The 14,849-nt window shown below is 37.9% G+C and overlaps 1 protein-coding gene across 1 annotated transcript in view; it reads right to left on the bottom strand.

Moving 5' to 3' along the window:
* The window catches only part of TMEFF1 (transmembrane protein with EGF like and two follistatin like domains 1), a 96,348-nt gene that overhangs the window by 15,408 nt on the left and 66,091 nt on the right, over positions 1–14,849 (bottom strand). The window contains exons 7-8 of the mRNA XM_023202661.2: positions 13,417–13,482; positions 1,808–1,931 (exon numbers count right to left, since the gene is read on the bottom strand). Of these exons, the coding sequence (XP_023058429.1) occupies positions 1,808–1,931; positions 13,417–13,482 (190 nt within the window). The remainder of the gene's footprint in view (positions 1–1,807; positions 1,932–13,416; positions 13,483–14,849) is intronic.

Genomic DNA, 14,849 nt, shown 5'->3' on the forward strand with positions numbered 1-14,849 from the left:
CATCCTAAGAGGACAAGATCCAAACCTCTATCAAGCTATCCATGCCACTGTAGGATTAACAAGAAGAGCCCACTGTAAGATTTCGTTTTTAAACTGGCTTGGGCCAGGAGCAGTGGCTTACGCCTGTAATCCCAGCACTTTGGGAATCTGAGGCAGGCAGACTGAATGAGCTCAGGAGTTCAAGACCAGCCTGGGCAACACAGCAAAACCTGTCTCTACTAAAAATGCAAAAAATTAGGCTGGGCACGGTGGCTCATGCCTGTAATCCCAGCACTTTGGGAGGCCAAGGCGGGCGGATCATGAGGTCAAGAGATCAAGACCATCCTGACCAACATAGTGAAACCCTGTCTCTACTAAAAATACAAAAATTAGCTGGGCATGGTGGCACATGCCTGTAGTCCCAGCTACTAAGGAGACTAAGGCAGGACAATCACTTGAACCCAGGAGGCAGAGGTTGCAGTGAGCCAAGATCACACCACTGCACTCCAGCCTGGTGACAGAGCAAGACTCCATCTCAAAAAACAAAAAATTAGCCAAACATGGTGGTACGTGCCTGTAGTCCCAGCTACTCAGGAGGCTGAGGCAGGAGAATCACTTGAACATGGAGGCTGAGGTTGCAGTGAGCCAAGATTGCACCACTGCACTCCAGGTCTGGGCGACAGAACAAGACTCTGTATCCAAAAAAAAAAAAAAAAAAAAAAAAAACCTGGCCTGTTATCATTCATACAGCTGGATTTTTTAAATGTTCACAAAAAAAAGAAGAGGAGGCTAGGGTTCTTCAAAGACAAGGAGAACTTTCGATCAGGAAAAAGCAAATGTCTTAACAAAGAACTATTCAACCATTAACAGTTTATAGTGTTTTGTTTTGTTTCTTGTTTTTTAAGCAGGAGAAAGGCCAGGGAAAAAAATCAGGAGCAGGGAGCTAAAGAAGTACAAGGACCCAAGATACTGGATTTCCAATTGCTTCCTCTTACTTTTTGGAAAGATTTACCGGCTTCTAGGTGGACCAAACAAAGGAAAAGTATACTATTTCTCCATGTTTTGATGTTTTGACTAAGAAAGGAAAAAAAGGATCTAGTCAAACTCCAGGAGGCAAGGGTAAGCAAAATGACAGCAATGTCCCCTTGTCTATAGAAACATCACCTGGCTAACCAGACCAACATCAAGTAGATGATGAGCTCCTAGCAGCAGCAGCAAAAAGGTGTATCCACAGACAGGCAAGAGCAGCAAAAAACACTAAGATCATTAGATAGGGTATTGGAAAGTCTGAGACTTAGTGTTTTCCCAGCTCTATTTCTAACTTGCTGTTGACCTTGAACAAATTACATAACCTCTCTGGAATCAGGGAGTTGAGGATTTACGCCCTTTCCATTTTCATCTCTCATTTCACACCTGGTTCTTCATCCCCATCCCCTTATTTTTAGAAATCTATTTTAGCACCTATTTTATTTGAGTTACATGTTCTCTGTTCTTAATACAGTCTTTAGTCCCTCAACCACCTTGTGACAGATTGCCTAAAAACCAAAATAGTGTTGGAATATGGCACATTTATTTTTTATATTAAAAATGCATAGTATTATATTTTATATTTGCCCATAATCTCAAAGCCCTTTAAAAAATTGTTTTTTGTTTTCTGCATATTACTTGCCAGTTTTCCAAATGATGCTGCTGATTTATTTTTTTACTTGTCTACTGCAAATAAACACTACTTTTTGGTAATATTTAGCCTACATTTCATTTCCTTCTATAGAGCAACAACCATTGATGAAAAAAAATGCTCACCACTCATCTGGAAGCACTGACTTACCTACAAGAAGCCTTCTGAGTAGAATAGATGAATTCACATTTTCCATGGATGCAGTAACCATTGAGGTTTTCAGGGCAAGGCATGTGGTTTCCAATATAAACATCTTCTCTTTGATCACTAGCATCTTAAAAGAACATAAACCAGATCGTTCAACAATGAAACGCAAGCTGAAAAATAAGGACTTTTCAAATGTTCTGAAACAGCAAACGAATTCACCTGCTGTCAACCACCTACCGGCAATTTGAAAAGAAAATTTATCAGATAAGAGGTTAGATAAGATCCAGGGTCTCTTCTAATTCCTATTATGCCATAAACACACCAGGTAAACTGTTTAGATTCAAAGCATTTAAAAATACTTGCAGAATGTGACCGCTAAGAGTTCCTGTTGTTTAAAAACAATATGGCAAAGAAAACTAAACACCTTTGCCAAAGAAAAAAATGCTAGCTCTAGAAGAAAGTTCACCTCTGTGACAGAGAGATGGTGTACACAGAAATGGCTTTTGGGGAATGAACTTAATCATCTATTTGAGGGCTATGAAATTGAAGCCAAAGAACACTGAATGAGAGAGAGCAAGTTATGGGATTCTGGAATTTTAGGGTGAAAGGTTTATTTTTGGAATGAAAATTATCAAGCACATTCATTTTTTTCCCAAGTGAAAATAGCTTTGCTGCTCTTTTCACATAGTTTTTCTTACTATATGGTCACTATTTTAAAAATTCAAATAATATAGAGGTTAAAAAAGAAATTCAAAATAACCTGAGATCTCACTCTCCAAAAATAAAACACTATCAACATGTTGAAGAACATCTGCTCATACTTAAGTATAATGATTTGAACTGAAGTGAAGAAAAGGAAGAAAGTCAGGAAGGAGAGATGGAACGGGTCAGGAAAGATGAAAACATAGCAATTTGGTCTTTAAAACCAATCAGATTCATTCACTCATTCAGTCATTCTCCGTATATACATCACATACTCACATATGCACACACACATACACAAATAAATTTGGGAATGAATTTTTATACTTTTTTTGGTATATGCACCAATACATTAATCCTAAGCTTGAAAGACCCAGAATTCCCCAATATTTACATGCCTGTCCATGTGCAGGAAAAATCCCCAGGCTTCCTGCCATTTCTATCTTACACAGTTCTAGCTAACAGATTCTGTGCACTACAGCCGTACCTTCAGCATACTACCCTCTTAAACCTGAGACCTCATAACTGTAAACTCAGAATAATAGGACCTATACTTCATGCAGTTTTGAGAGGATTAAAGGAGATAACAAATGCAAGTAAAATACCACCAAAACAACCAGCTATTTATACAGCACATCATGTAACATCACAGGGCCTATCTCCCCAAAATACAAATAAAAGGTGCCAATAAAATTTTTTTTAATGTTAATGGAAACAAATTAAGGAATGAAATAGTGAGTTGTATGTATGTGTATGGGGAAGATTAAAAGGAAGATCAAGGGAGAAGTGAGAATAGAGGTGTCAAGTGTAAAAAAACCCTGAGAACCAAAAATACAGATCTTCTGAGGATAAAAATTTACATATAGACAGAAAAAAACCTTAATGATTATTAAGGTCAGTGATAGTGGAACTAAAGCAGAGAGAAACCAGACCAAAATGACATTATTTTTCCTCAAAGTATATATATTTACATTGTGCTAATTTAATTTATGCCTAGAAAGAGAACAGATCTAAAAGTCAGGGAATCTAACATATAAATTCTCAATTTAAAAAATGTCTTTACTGCTTTGTGACCTTGTTCAAATCACTTATTCTCTCTGAGGGAGCTGAATGAGACCAGCACTACCCAACACAGGTATAGTACAAGACACATATGTAATTTTATATTTTCTAGTAGCCCAGATTTTAAAAAGTAAATAGAAACAAGTAAATTAATTTTAATCATATAATGTAATCCAGTATAGCCAATAAATAACATTTTCACATATTACCAATATTAAAAATTGAAATATTCTTACTTTTTAAAATAAGTCTCCAAATTCTGATATTTTACACCCACAAAAGATCTAAATTCTGACTAGCCACATTTCAAGTGCTCAATAGCCACATAAGCCTAGTAGCTATCATAATGGAAAGTGCAAAACAGATCACTAATTTATCATCTACTGATCACCTTATATATGCTGGGCACTCTGCTAGGTGCTCAGAATATAAAAATGAAAACATATCCTGTCGTCAAAGGGCTTATAAAGTCTCCTCCAGCTCCCAGACTATAATTCTGCCATGGCAGAAGAAATCAAGCCCTCTTCTGGGTTGCTATGATCCTGGGCACTTACTCCTCTATTATAACACTCACAGTACTGCCTGTTTTTATTGCTATTTGGGTTTTTTAAGTCAGCCTCTACTATAAGACTGTGAGCTCCTTAATAATCCGGCTGCTTGTGTTATTCATTTCTGTATAGCTCCTAACACTTAGAATGTAGTACATATAATGGCTAAGAACACAGCTCTAGAGTCAGACTGCCTAGGTTTGAATCCTGGTTACAACATTCTTTAGCTGTGTGACCTAAAGGCAGTTACTTAACTATTTCTGGCCCTCAGTTTCTTAATCTGAGAAATGAAGACGACAATGACGTCTACTTCTTGTAGAGTTGTTTTGAGGCCTAAATGAGATAATATATTTAGTGTATTAAATATGTAAGTGTGTACAGAACTTAGAACAATGCCTGACAAACAATAAGTACTTAACAAATAAGTATTACCAAGTATTATTTCGTGCTCAACAAATGTTTGTTAAATACATAAATTCTAATTTTCTCCTGGTAAAGGGAGAAAAAAACAGTTATAAATTGTATCTTTGTTGTTTTCCATTGACAAAATTATTATCCAATAAAGGTTTCCATCTTGAATCCTTTCATGAACTAGACTGTCTGTAGTAGTTCTATCCTGTGTTTCCTAACAGAGGTCAAAACTTAATTATCGTATCTTTTGTTTATTAATACTTGTGATCCAAGCAGAAGACTTTCCTAAAGTAATTTAGCTTTGATGAGAAATAGTTTATCAGAAACCAAATAACTGAAATCAAATATACTTTTCTTGCTACAGTTTTAAACTAAAAATGCCACTCTACATTCCCCATCAGGCCACAAGTGAACTGAGGAAAATGGTCATCTCCCATAGCATTTCTCAGAACATGGCCATGAAAGGGTATAACAATGGGACTATAGAGAATAAAGTTATGCACCAACCTATGATAATAAAGTCCTATAAGGATAAAGTCCTAGTAATAGGACTGTGCAGGTCTGTAGAGGCTGTGGTAATGTACTAACAATGTACCATAAGGAAGTTCTTTAAACAGCAAGGAATTTCAAGAATAACGCAGAGCTGAGAGCTGCCAGAGAACTCAGCTAGGTGAAAGCAGTCAGAGAAAGTTAACTAAATTAAAAACAAGGTTTTGAGAAATTAATAGGAAAAGTATGGCACCAATAAACATACACTGAATGAATTAATGAAAGAATGTGGTATCAAGCTGTAGGCAAAGTGAAGCTATATACAACATGAACATGTCTAATAAGGCTTTGAAACTTCTGCCAACATCCAAATTCACAGTGTTTAATATTCCACTCAATGCCAACTTTATTCATCCCATTAAACGTACATACTATTTCTTGGCATAGCTACATGCTCAGCTAAGCTACAGAGGATATTTAAAAAAAAAAAAAAAAGGCATGCATGGTCCTTGCCCTCAAGAAGCTTAAAGTCAATTCAGAAAATCAGCATATACACATGAAAAGCTGAATAACATAAGGGAAGGGGTCCCATGTGGCAGTTTACAATTAAACGGCAAAAGATGGTTTTATAACACTAGGTTCTATGGAAGTTCAAATTGAAAGGAGAACTCACTGGAGGCTAAAGGATTTATTGATAGGGTAGGACTCAAGTTAAGACTCAAAGCATAAATAGATTTAGACAGAGGAACGGTGGAAGCCAAAGGGAAGCTATAATGTACATGGCATTCTCAAGAACAAAGAGTAGCAACCTAGGTAGAGTATGATACATTCAGACTGGGGAAGGGTATATGTCAAAGTTGGAAAAGTAGGCTGAAACTAGATTATGGAAAAATCTGAATTCTAGGTAAGACATGTTTTCTTCATCATATGGACAAGGAATACACTAAAAGCCTTTTGAAGACAGCACAAGGAAAGCCGGGTTTTACATGAAAATTAGTTGAGATAGTTGCCTAGAGCTGGCGGTTAAGTGAATGGGGAGTGACTGACTAATAATGGGTGTGGAAGTTCTTTTAGGGGTGAAGGAAATGTTCTAAAATTAGATTATGATAACACTTTTACAACTCTGTAAATATACTAAAAACCACTGAATTGCACACTTTATAAACAGGTGAACTTAATGGCATGTAAATGGCATCTCAATAAAGATATTAAAATAATTAACTGAATACCAGCATACAAGATAATGGGGCAGGGGAACTAGGAGGATTATATATATATTATATATGTATATATATATAAAATATCTGATATATCTATCAGGTGATCAATTAAAAGGTTAATACATAATCCATTAACTGGGAATGGTGGTGCACACCTGTAACCCGAGTTACTCAGGAGGCTAAGGCACAAGAATCGCTTGAACCCAGAAGGTGGAGGTTGCAGTGAGCTGAGATTGCACCACTGCACTCCAGCCTAGGTGACAGAGCCAGACTGCGTCTCAAAAAAATAAAGAAGGTTAGTGCATAATCCAAACTTGTGGCAATAAAAAGCTAAGCTAAATCTCAGCAGTAGGAGTAGACACTAGACACACAGAAAAAATAAAAATGGTTTGAAGATGTTTTGGAAAGTGAATGAGCTCAGAAACTCAGATCTGGAAGGGTCCTTGGAGGCCATCTGGTTTGATAAAGGAGTATCTTTAGTTTTATAACCCTCAGAGCCTACGTCTACTTGAACACTTCCAAAACTCATAATATGGTTCATTCTAATACCATCAGATTTTCTTTATGTTGAATGAAATCTCGCTTCAACTTGATGCAGACTTCCCTACATCTGTTTACCCTCTCCCCTCTATTAACCAATCTTTTATTTTTAAGCTCAGATTTCCCCAGTCCCATTCCTATTCCAACAACTTACAACTATCTTGAAGAGTGGTACCCAGTACTAACCCCTGTACATTTAAGTGTTCAGTAGAACAAAACTGTTCTCTTTATTGAAGATGCTTGTAATACAGAATTACATAAAAATGACTTCAAATGTGAGCCTAACGATGGGGGTTCTGTAGAGAGAATGTAGTAAGCTGAGGTCAAGTTTAGATCTCCAGTCACTCAAAAAGTATTTTTTAAGCATCTATTATGTTCCAGGTACTATGGTAGTTCCACAAGTTTGAAGCAATGGCAAAACAAACAAGTAAGTAAAAGGCAACTGAATATGTGAAACCAGTGCTTAGAAAAAGATCCAGGCTCGAGAAGAAGTATTAAGGTCCACCAAGGTAATAGCTCAGAGGGGATTAAATATATGAAGGTAATTAAGAAAGCAAGGAGGCAGAAAAGAATTCTGGAATCATGGTACAAAGGGAAGTAGCAGCATTTAGAGCCAGAAAGTCTGAATTCCAGTCGCTGTTCTGCCATTCTATATGGGCAAAACTCCTGCAGTTTCAGCTTCTTCATCTGCAAAATGAGGATAAACTTGGTTGTTATGAGGACTAAATACCACAAATACGTGAAAGCACCTGGCACATGGTAGGGCACTTGATTAATAACTATTAAATGAAAGAATATCCTACTGATGTCACTTATGAACAATAATATTAAATGGTAAGATAGATAACTAACTCACCAACGGTGAGACTGTTGAGCACAGCCAGGTTACTGAACATGAAACTAGGAAACAAAAGTTTTAAAAATAACCATAATAACACTGACAATGAACTCAGTAACACAGTGTTTAATATTCATAGTGATCTTAGGTAGTAGATATTACTGTCCCTAATTACAGATGTGATCAATGAGGCTCAGAGAGATCAAGACACACAGCTAGTAGGCACAGACCAAGTCTGACTCCAGAGGGCAAGCTCTTAGCCATTACAGTATTATTTCTCCAAGCTATCCTAGGAGATGTGTAGGAAACAGATAAAAAGCAGAATGGCCAAGCACCTGCTCTCCAGGCCAAGTAAATTAGCCAACTTCAAAAAGGAAAAATAGAAAAGCTCAAAAGATGTAACATAACATGGTTTCAGAAACAACAGCAGAGATGTCATCTGCACACAGTAAGAACTGAGCACAGAATGATCCTGCCTAAACAAGCCCTTAGTCAAGTGGTGACAGGCTCTATGAACAACAACTGCAACCGCTAGTCTCTGAACAGTGTGTGTGTATGTGTGTGTGTGTGTGTGTACAATACAAAAAGTATACTTGGTCACCAAATGGCTCCTTTCACCCACAGAGGCATTCAGAAACAAATCCACCACCAGCTGCAGTGCTTTCAAATACAAAGGATAGTTGTGGTTCTAAGGGATGATGTTATAAAAAACCCAGTACCAGATGGCTTATCTGCAAAGGCTTGTTCCACTGGCTATCTGTCCTGGTCCAACAGTGTACAACCAAAATAAAGCACGAGGAGTTGCTATTAGCAATGGAGACACATACCTGGAAGGTAAACTGCTGAGGTCACAACTATATCAACACTGCATCAGTAACCCTAGGGCTCATTATTTCTATAAATCTCTACAGTTAAAAAATTCAAAATATTCTGTCTTGCTTCCCCTATACTACTCTGCACCCCCCAGCCTTCATCACTAACATATCCCTCCACACATCCTTCCCTTACCACAGTCTGCTTGGACTCCATTAAGGAATTATCTTCCGCTATGTAAACTACTGCCCACACTCCAATGCCTCCCACTCTCCCAATTCTAAACCCCACTGTCCTCCATACCAGCCCTGATTCCTCCTTTCCTAGCCTGCCCACTGTGCTCAGAGAAACACCCCTTCTAACATGAATAAGTTCATCAACCTCAACTACTCCCTTAGAAAATAGTCCTTTCATCTTCCTGATGTACCAAGACTGCATTACTTCCTAGATTCCCTTCCTTCCCTCTTCCCCTGATGTGCTCACCACTGTCACTTCCAGTCCAGCATTCCACTCTCAGCTCCCCAGCACCTTCCTCTCTTAGGAGCCTGCTAATCATCCTCTGCATGACTCTCCACCAAGCTCCATGACATTCTCTGATTTCCTTCATTGATCTTAGCGTTTGGCTCACAGTCTTTCCTTTTGATGAGGCATATTTGTCAAAATCATTTTTAAAAGGGCATATCAAAAGGGCTGGACCGAAATATCTAAAGAGTCACCAGTAATGGAAATGATATCAATACCTCGCTATCTCAGGTATCCCTGGCCAGCAGCAGCAGAAGAGACTAACGAGGCTCAAGGATGAGACCAAAGATGTGGTGGAGTTTGGGACAAGGTGGAGCTTAGGAACAAAGTGAGAATGTCTTCATAATAATAAAAAGAGTGGTATGGTTAGATTATAGGCTGTATGAGCATATTTTTGAATCAAAATGGTCACATTAAAATGTCATATACCACAAAGAAACTTCCTGCAGGTGGAAATAGTATTGATTATAAGGTGTGGTATATGTGAAGTATATCCATTGATCAAGATTTGTGCATTTCAGTGCTATAAATTACATCTTTAAAAACTATAAAATGAGAATAATGATAATCACATGGGTGGAGGTATACAGACAAAGAATGACAATGCTGACAACTGTTGAAGGTGGGTACTGGGTTTATAAGGTTTATTATACTATTCTGTTTATGTATCACAGATACATGTTTTCTAAATGTCACATACCCATCACACATACAACTCACACTCAATCATATCCTTTATGGTAACTGTTGAAGATGGGTACTGGGTATATGAGGTTTATTATACGATTCTGTTTATATATCATAGATACATGTTTTCTAAATGTCACATACCCATCACCCATACAACTCATGCTCAATCATATCCTTTATGACTTCAACATCTACAACAGAACTTCTAACACCCCAATTTCAATATTTACCACAAGTTTTCCAACAGCCCAAGAAAAGCTCTAATTCAGCAGCTATTCTAGACATTCAAATGCTCCATTTCATGAGCACTGTTCTCTAAGAGCTAAGTTTTAAAAGACATTTCTTACAGAGCACTATCTTCCAATCTTTCCAGCTTCTTGCTGGTGCTGTGTTCCTGCTTTTCATTTTGTAGCCTCCATCCCCAGATCACTACCTTACCTACCCAATCTTGGCTGTGTGTTGCAGACGTGGATATTTACTAATGGCCTCCTATAAATGCTGTGAGAACAAAAAATAAAATAAAAGCAAATGAGGTAAAAATAAATAAACACACACAATAAAAATAGAGTTACCTTTTAACCTCTATTTCCTATGAGAACACTTTTACGATTTGGGTTTCATCTTTCATCCTTCATGGAAGAAACTTGGTCCAAGATTGTCAATGATCCCCTTGTCTTCAAATTCTAGCATAGTTTAGTCCTTGTCTTCTCATACCTTTCTAAGCTACCGGTCATCTTTTCCCTCATAGCTTCTGTGTACTCTTCTTGATTTTCTTCCTCTCAGTCCTCTTTCTGCTTCATCCCAAGTTGGGCCTTCTCTCCTTTCTAAAATAATAGTGCGTCCAACAGAACTTTCTTCAACTCTGAAAATGTTCTGTATCTGTGCTGTCCCATATAGTAGTCACTGGTCATATCTGGCTACTGAACATCTGAAATAGGGCTAGTATGCTTTTAATTTTTTTTTTTTTTTCAAAACAGGGTCTTGTTTTGTCGCCCATGCTTAAGAGTAGTGGTGCGATCAGTTCACTGCAGCCTCGACCTCCTGGGCTCTAGCCATCCTCCCACGTCAGCCTACCGAGCAGCTGGGACCACATCGCATACCACCACAACCAGTTAATTTTGTTTAGAGACAAGGTCTCACCATGCTGTCCAAGCTAATTTCATTTAAATTTAAATTTAAATAGCTACATGTGGCCAGTAGCTACTATAACAGACAATACAACTCTCTCTCATTCATTCTTGTGGCTTCAGTTATCACCTCTATATCCAAAGACGATTCACAAATTTATACTGAACAAAGTGACCTGCATGAGTTCCACAAGCACCTCAAACTCTAAAATACAATCAACCATCTCCACCATCAACTCCTCCCTTACTTTATACCAAACACCTTCACCTACCTAATATCCTTAGTTCTGTGAACAGAATTCATTATCTAAGCCATCTGAGCTTGAAGTCTTAAGTTATTTTTAACTCTCTGTCTCTCATATCTAAGAAGATGTATATTCCTTTTGACTTTACCTAACTGATATCCCTGCCTCCATCCCAATGTATACAACATGCACAATATTTCTGCCAGGTATCATTCTTTCACATGGTTAACTTTGTAGCCTTGCTTTTTTCAAATATATTAATGATTCCCCACTGCCCACAGATAAAGTCTAAATTCCCTAGAGTAGCACAGAATTCAACACTACATAATCTGGCACCAAGCTATCTTTCTAGCCTTGCCTTCCACTTGTACCTCTTAAGCCTCCGATTCTCCAGCCGAAAAGAATCCTTACCTTTCTCCAACACATCCTGTCATAACGTTGTGTGCATATCTATGCTCATGCTCTCCTATCCTCCTTAGATGTCCTTCTGACTCCTGTTCATCCTTCATGGTTCACTCAAGTTCCACTTCTTCCACGACATTTCACAGATTCCCACTGTTCCCCACCAAAGATTAACCTTGACTTTTCTGAATTCCCATTGCACTTTTAAACTGTACTACACGCATAGCAATAATCAGTTTCTACTTTGTTAGAAGTTGGTTATCTGCACTTACTATATCACAAGATCTTTAAAGATGCATATATTTTAGATATCTTTCTAACTATAAACACTAAAATGACCAGTATAAATTAGGTACATAATAAATTGTATCTACTCACTATGATAATTTCATTTAAATTAGAGATCAATTCTTATGTGTAAAAGATTTTCAGTGTCTTAAAAGTGGCCCAGGCTCTAAACTATCCATTATCAATGGCACACAAGTGCTTTGGAACACACAATTCGCCAAACTGCCCTAAGTATGAGCTTCCAAATACTGAAAAATCGCCTTCCTATTCTAGTCAAGTACTATCAATATAGTGAATAAAACTGAATCTGACCTATTTTGTCTCCTACGAGAATACAGGAAATTTTCTATTTTAAATACAGCATTGTGTATCAACATAGGAGACATATTTCAGGAGCTCATACCATCCTTTTTATTATTATGAAGACATTCTCACTTTGTTCCTAAGCTCCACCTTATCCCAACCCCCACCCCATCTTTGGTCTTATCCTTGAGCCTCATTAGACATATTTCAGAGCTCATCTAACTCAGGTTTGATATGATTCAAGTAAGAGAAGTAACAAATTACTCAATGATAACAGCTACCATTTGTTGAACACTTACAAGTATATCTGACACTGTTCGAAGCACTTAACATGTATTATCTCATTTAGTTTTTATGAAACTGTATGAAACAGGTACTATTATCACTCCCATTTTACATATTGTTTAGAAATTTGGTATAAAAGGTAGATCACATATCTTTTAATGGTATAACCAAACAAATGGATCTATTATGCCCCTGTGATTATATAGAGGTCCTGGCCTAGAAGGCCAAAGATATAGACCTGTTTCAGTTAACCAGATACAATCTCATTGATCCTCAATCTTCCCATTGGTCCTTACCTATCAGAGCAGTTATAAGAACCAGACAAAATAATGGGTGTAAAAACAAGCAAGAAGAGCAACGGCCTTGAAGTCAAGGGACCTGGAATCCAGCCTCTGCTCTGACCTTTACTACATGAGACCTTGTGTAAATAAAACCTACTGCTTCTTTGAGCCACATCCACTCTTTAGACAAGCACAGAGTACCTACTTATGTGCCAGATATTCGGCTAGGGTTAGGGATACAGAGTGAACATGACAGACAGGTTCTCCTCTCCTTACAGAACTCATAGCCTAGAGGGGGTTACAGATGAATAAAAAGGCAGTTATAATAGAGTGGGCTAAGTGTTCAGAGAAGGGAGTATACAGGAAAGGTATCTAATATAGACTTAAGAGTCAAAGGGTATTTCCCAAAACAAAATGACTTCCAAGCTAAGATTAAAAGGATAAGAAGGAATTAATCAGGAAAGGAAATAAAGAGTTTCAGGCAAAAGGAACAAGGTTCAAAGACCTGGGCATCAGGCACATGTTAACAGGAGACTCTAGAGTAGTAAAGAGGATTTTTATAAAACATATTGGGAGATCTTTCTGTATTAACTTCTTACAAGTGCATGTACATCTAAAATTATCTCAATACAAACTTTAATCAAAGAATGCACATATGAGAGAACCTTATAAAATGAGATGCACTTTGGCTGTTTCCATTACTATTAATACTAATTAACTGTGTTATGTATATTACTATAGAGAGCAAAGTTAGAGGTGTTGTTATAATGGAAACAGAACTAATAAGGACAGCTAGTGACCGTATTTCCATAGCTGGCCAAAATTTGGAGACACATGATTCAGTACCTTTCACATCTGGTCGATATTGTAGTCCATCATCTTTCTTTCCCAACAAACTATTGTCATCTGTATCTGTAAGAAAAACCGGTTCTCAAATTAAGATATATACAATGGTTAAGTCATATCATGATACGCCCAATAATTCCAAATCATTCCAAGTTCTTCTTAACCTCTGTCCCCTTATCCTGCTCACATTGTCTACCATTCTCTAAATCAATTATGTCATTTCTGTCTGAGGCCTCAAGGCATCCCAGGTATAAGTGCTCTTTGCGTGCTCTTTGCATGATGAATAGTCAGTTTCATCTATACTTCAGCTCCAATGTCACCTCCTTTAAAAACTCCTATGCAAACTAAAACAACACCTACTCTGAGAAGAAAGGGTTAACCCTTTCTTTCTCTAAAAGACAACTGCCTCAAGATTTACCTTCTCCTACCCACTGTTACCCTGGAAACATCAGATTAAGATAAATGGGGACTCTCAGCTGTGTTATGAAATGCTTACTATAAAAAATGACCCCTGATTTGAGAACTGCACCTGGACTGGGAAGACTATAAATGAGCCATAACCACGTGTTTAGAAGCACAAGCTTCCCAATACTAGTGGGGGAGGCAAAGGAAAGACACAGTTAAGTTTGTGGAAGAAAGATTACAGAGGGGACTAAGATAAAACTTAAGGCCCAATCACTCCAAAGGATGCATTTCAATTAAACTCTCAAGCTTGACTGATATGATTTGGTTCCGTATCCCCGCCCAAATCTCATGTCTAATTGTAATCCCCAATGTTGAAAGAGGGGCCTTGTGGAAGGTGACTGGATCATGGGGGCAGATTTCCCCCTTGCTGTTCTCATAATAGTGAGTGAGTTCTCACAAGATCTGGCTGTTTATAAAAGTGCATGGCACCTCTCCCTTTGCTCTCTCTTCCTCCTTTTCCTGCCACGTAAGATGTGCCTGCTTCCTCTTTGCCATCCACTATGATTGTGTTTCCTGAGGCCCTCAGCCATGCTTCCTGTATAGCCTATGGAACTGCAAGCGAATTATACCTCTTTTCTTTATAAATTACCCAGTCTCAGGTAATTCTTTATAGCAATGTGAGAATGAACTAATACACTGATCAAGTGCTCTGAACTTGAAATTCCAAAGAGTATCATTCAAATATGCATCTTTTCCTCAGAGAACATAGTCCTTCCTTAAGCTAGTCTTCCCACCCAAGTTCTAAATGCCACTCCATTGGGGTGGGGGGACCATACTTCTTCAAGATCAAGGCTAAGTGGGACATCTAACCACAAGGGATCCCTGTCAGCAAATGGTGTCCTCTATCATGCCCACACTCAACTCCTACCTAAAAATTGTCTCATGAGCTTCTTGGGTATTCTTTGATAGTTTAGACCAGAGGTACTGCAATCAATTGTGTAGTGTGTCACAAATAATTTGTAACCAAT

Source organism: Piliocolobus tephrosceles, chromosome 14, assembly GCF_002776525.5.
Source record: "Piliocolobus tephrosceles isolate RC106 chromosome 14, ASM277652v3, whole genome shotgun sequence".
Classification (NCBI taxonomy): domain Eukaryota; kingdom Metazoa; phylum Chordata; class Mammalia; order Primates; family Cercopithecidae; genus Piliocolobus; species Piliocolobus tephrosceles.